The sequence below is a fragment of the Macadamia integrifolia genome, chromosome 13, assembly GCF_013358625.1.
Source record: "Macadamia integrifolia cultivar HAES 741 chromosome 13, SCU_Mint_v3, whole genome shotgun sequence".
NCBI classification, from domain to species: domain Eukaryota; kingdom Viridiplantae; phylum Streptophyta; class Magnoliopsida; order Proteales; family Proteaceae; genus Macadamia; species Macadamia integrifolia.
The window spans coordinates 13,873,879-13,876,205 of NC_056569.1; the positions used below are offsets into that span (position 1 = coordinate 13,873,879).

Consider the following 2,327-nt stretch of genomic DNA (forward strand, 5'->3'; position numbering starts at 1 on the left):
TCTTTTTTCTATTGATTTGCAGGAACGTTAGAACTTGGCGGTGATGCTTCGGGCACATTGGCTGAGAAGGGGTCGTGGTCCGAATGAAGATATGAACTCTGTCGTTTCTGACAATAAACCTGTTGTTGGCCTGAGCCTCCGCTGGTGTTGCAGGAACTTTTAAACTTGCCGGCGACGGAGAATGGGTCGTGGTTGGGGGAGTAGTATCATGGAGTGGCGATATTTGGCAGGTTTTGTAAGACCTCGCCACATGAACGGATGAGATTTTTTATGTTTCATCTAAAGATTAAAATCCCGCTAGCATACGTTATTCCTAGGTATTACACTAACCTGTCATTTTCCCATTTCTTAGATAATAAATTTTTCTTATTTTCAATTTTTTTTTTCAGAAAATGAAAAATCATTTACATATTAGCTAAGTTTTCAAAGGGGACTGGTCCCATGGAAAGGCCTATCCTACCTACTAAAGCCTTATAGCCTATACCTTTCACAAAATGAACCAAATTGTTTTTCTTTTTTTACAAAAAAATTAAGATAGATAAGTGATTGTCCAGTTCAATTCACGGGGAATAGTGGCCCAAAGCCACATAAAAAAATTATTAGGATTAAATCCTTTAAGTCCATTCAGATTGTATTCACTACCCTTCCCTGCCTGATAGCTTCTTCAATCCGGATAAAAAATCCTTGAGGCCCTTCTCAAAATCCTCTCATAGGAATGAATTGCCTATCAAGCAAATTTTTTACCCGTAAATTTAACCAAGAATACATGGTGTTCAAGAGAAGATTATTTATTTATTTATTTTTGTTTTTGCAGATTATCCTATATTCCTATCTAATTGCACAATAAGACTAACTACACCTTGGCAAAAGAAAAAATAAATAAATAAATAACTACACCTTCGGCAAGGTACCAACAAACTGAGCAAGCAGCTATGGGACCTACAACTCTACAGGAATGTTTGGATAACATAATAATAAAGTGGAATCTGCTTTTTGAAGGGGTATTGAAGTGAGAGAATTCCCACCAGGTTGAGCCTTACTCTACAATACCATGAGAATTAGGGCTCTGCTTTCAACTTTCAAGCACCCATGCTCAGGTTGTTGAAGATCGATCAGGTTGTTATAGTACGTACCTGTAAGTTACAGGAGTCAGAGTTTTCAGCCTTTTTACCCTGCTCTGTGGGGGGTGTCCTTATTGTCCATTTTTAAAGTGGAACAGTAACTCTGGGTCCCACTCCCACAGTCCCACCCTGTGTTAGTTAAAACGGGAACGGCAAAAAAACATTGTTCGGTACGGGCATGTTTTAAACGGATCAAAACGTGAACGGGACGGTCAAAAATACGGTCAAATACGGTAAAAACGGGAAAAAATAAAAAACGGACGATACGTGTTTTAAACGTTTATATTTAAATAATACGGCATCAAAAAAACGGCAATATATAGACATAAATTGGCATAATAATTATCTAAATACCTAGATAACAATAAAAAAAAAATAGCCCCGTTTTAAACGTTTCTATTTTAAAACGTTTATATTTTTTAAAATCCGTTTTTTTACTGTCAAAAAAACGGTACGGCGTTTAAAACGGCAAAAAAACTTTCATTAGCCCCGTTCCCGTTTTTTACCGAATTTCTGTGAAAAATTCGGCAAACGGCGTTTAAAACGGCAAAAAAACGGGACGCCGTTTTAAACGCGTTTTAAACGCGAATAAACTAACTAGGGTCCCACCCAATAACCAAATTCCCACATCCCTTCTTCTTGCTTTCCATGTCTGATTCTAATTCTTGGAGTTTCGGTTACCATTGACCAAGGATGTTAATTTCGCACATGCCCAGCTGCTCCAGCTTCAACCCCTCAGCCATGGTAGGAACCATGACTGTTCTAAACGTAAACAAGAAAGAACAAAACCAGAAACCCACATCATCATCAAGAAAAATGCAATCTCGAATAAACAAACGCATTCATAAAAATTTAAAAATTCAAACAAACTGGATAGATTATAGATTCACATCTTTCCCCCTTTCCCCCACCCCCGGAGATCCTACACTGGACACAGCCCAGAGATTTCCTCCGCACTTCTTTTTCTCTTTCATGGTTCGCTCTAGTATGCTATGTTTCTCTTCTCTTTCAAGTTCCCACTTACAACTTTAGGTTGAGATCAACTGTGTCGCCAGCCTCAACTCTCATGTGATCGTTCTTCGTGGTTGCCACACACTGCCCTTTTGCAGGAAAGAAATTATGAATGGGCTGTTGCTGCTGTTCTATTGATGACCCACCTGGTCGCAGCAATGGCTCTTCAATGCTTGCCTGCTACACCATTTAACG

The 2,327-nt window shown here is 38.8% G+C and overlaps 1 protein-coding gene across 1 annotated transcript in view; it reads right to left on the minus strand.

The window, feature by feature from the left end:
• Positions 1-1,945: 1,945 nt before the first annotated feature.
• Positions 1,946-2,327, minus strand: part of LOC122059033 — a 2,307-nt gene continuing 1,925 nt past the window's right edge. The window contains exon 7 of the mRNA XM_042621740.1: positions 1,946-2,312. Within this exon, the coding sequence (XP_042477674.1) occupies positions 2,142-2,312 (171 nt within the window). The 3' untranslated portion in view covers positions 1,946-2,141. The remainder of the gene's footprint in view (positions 2,313-2,327) is intronic.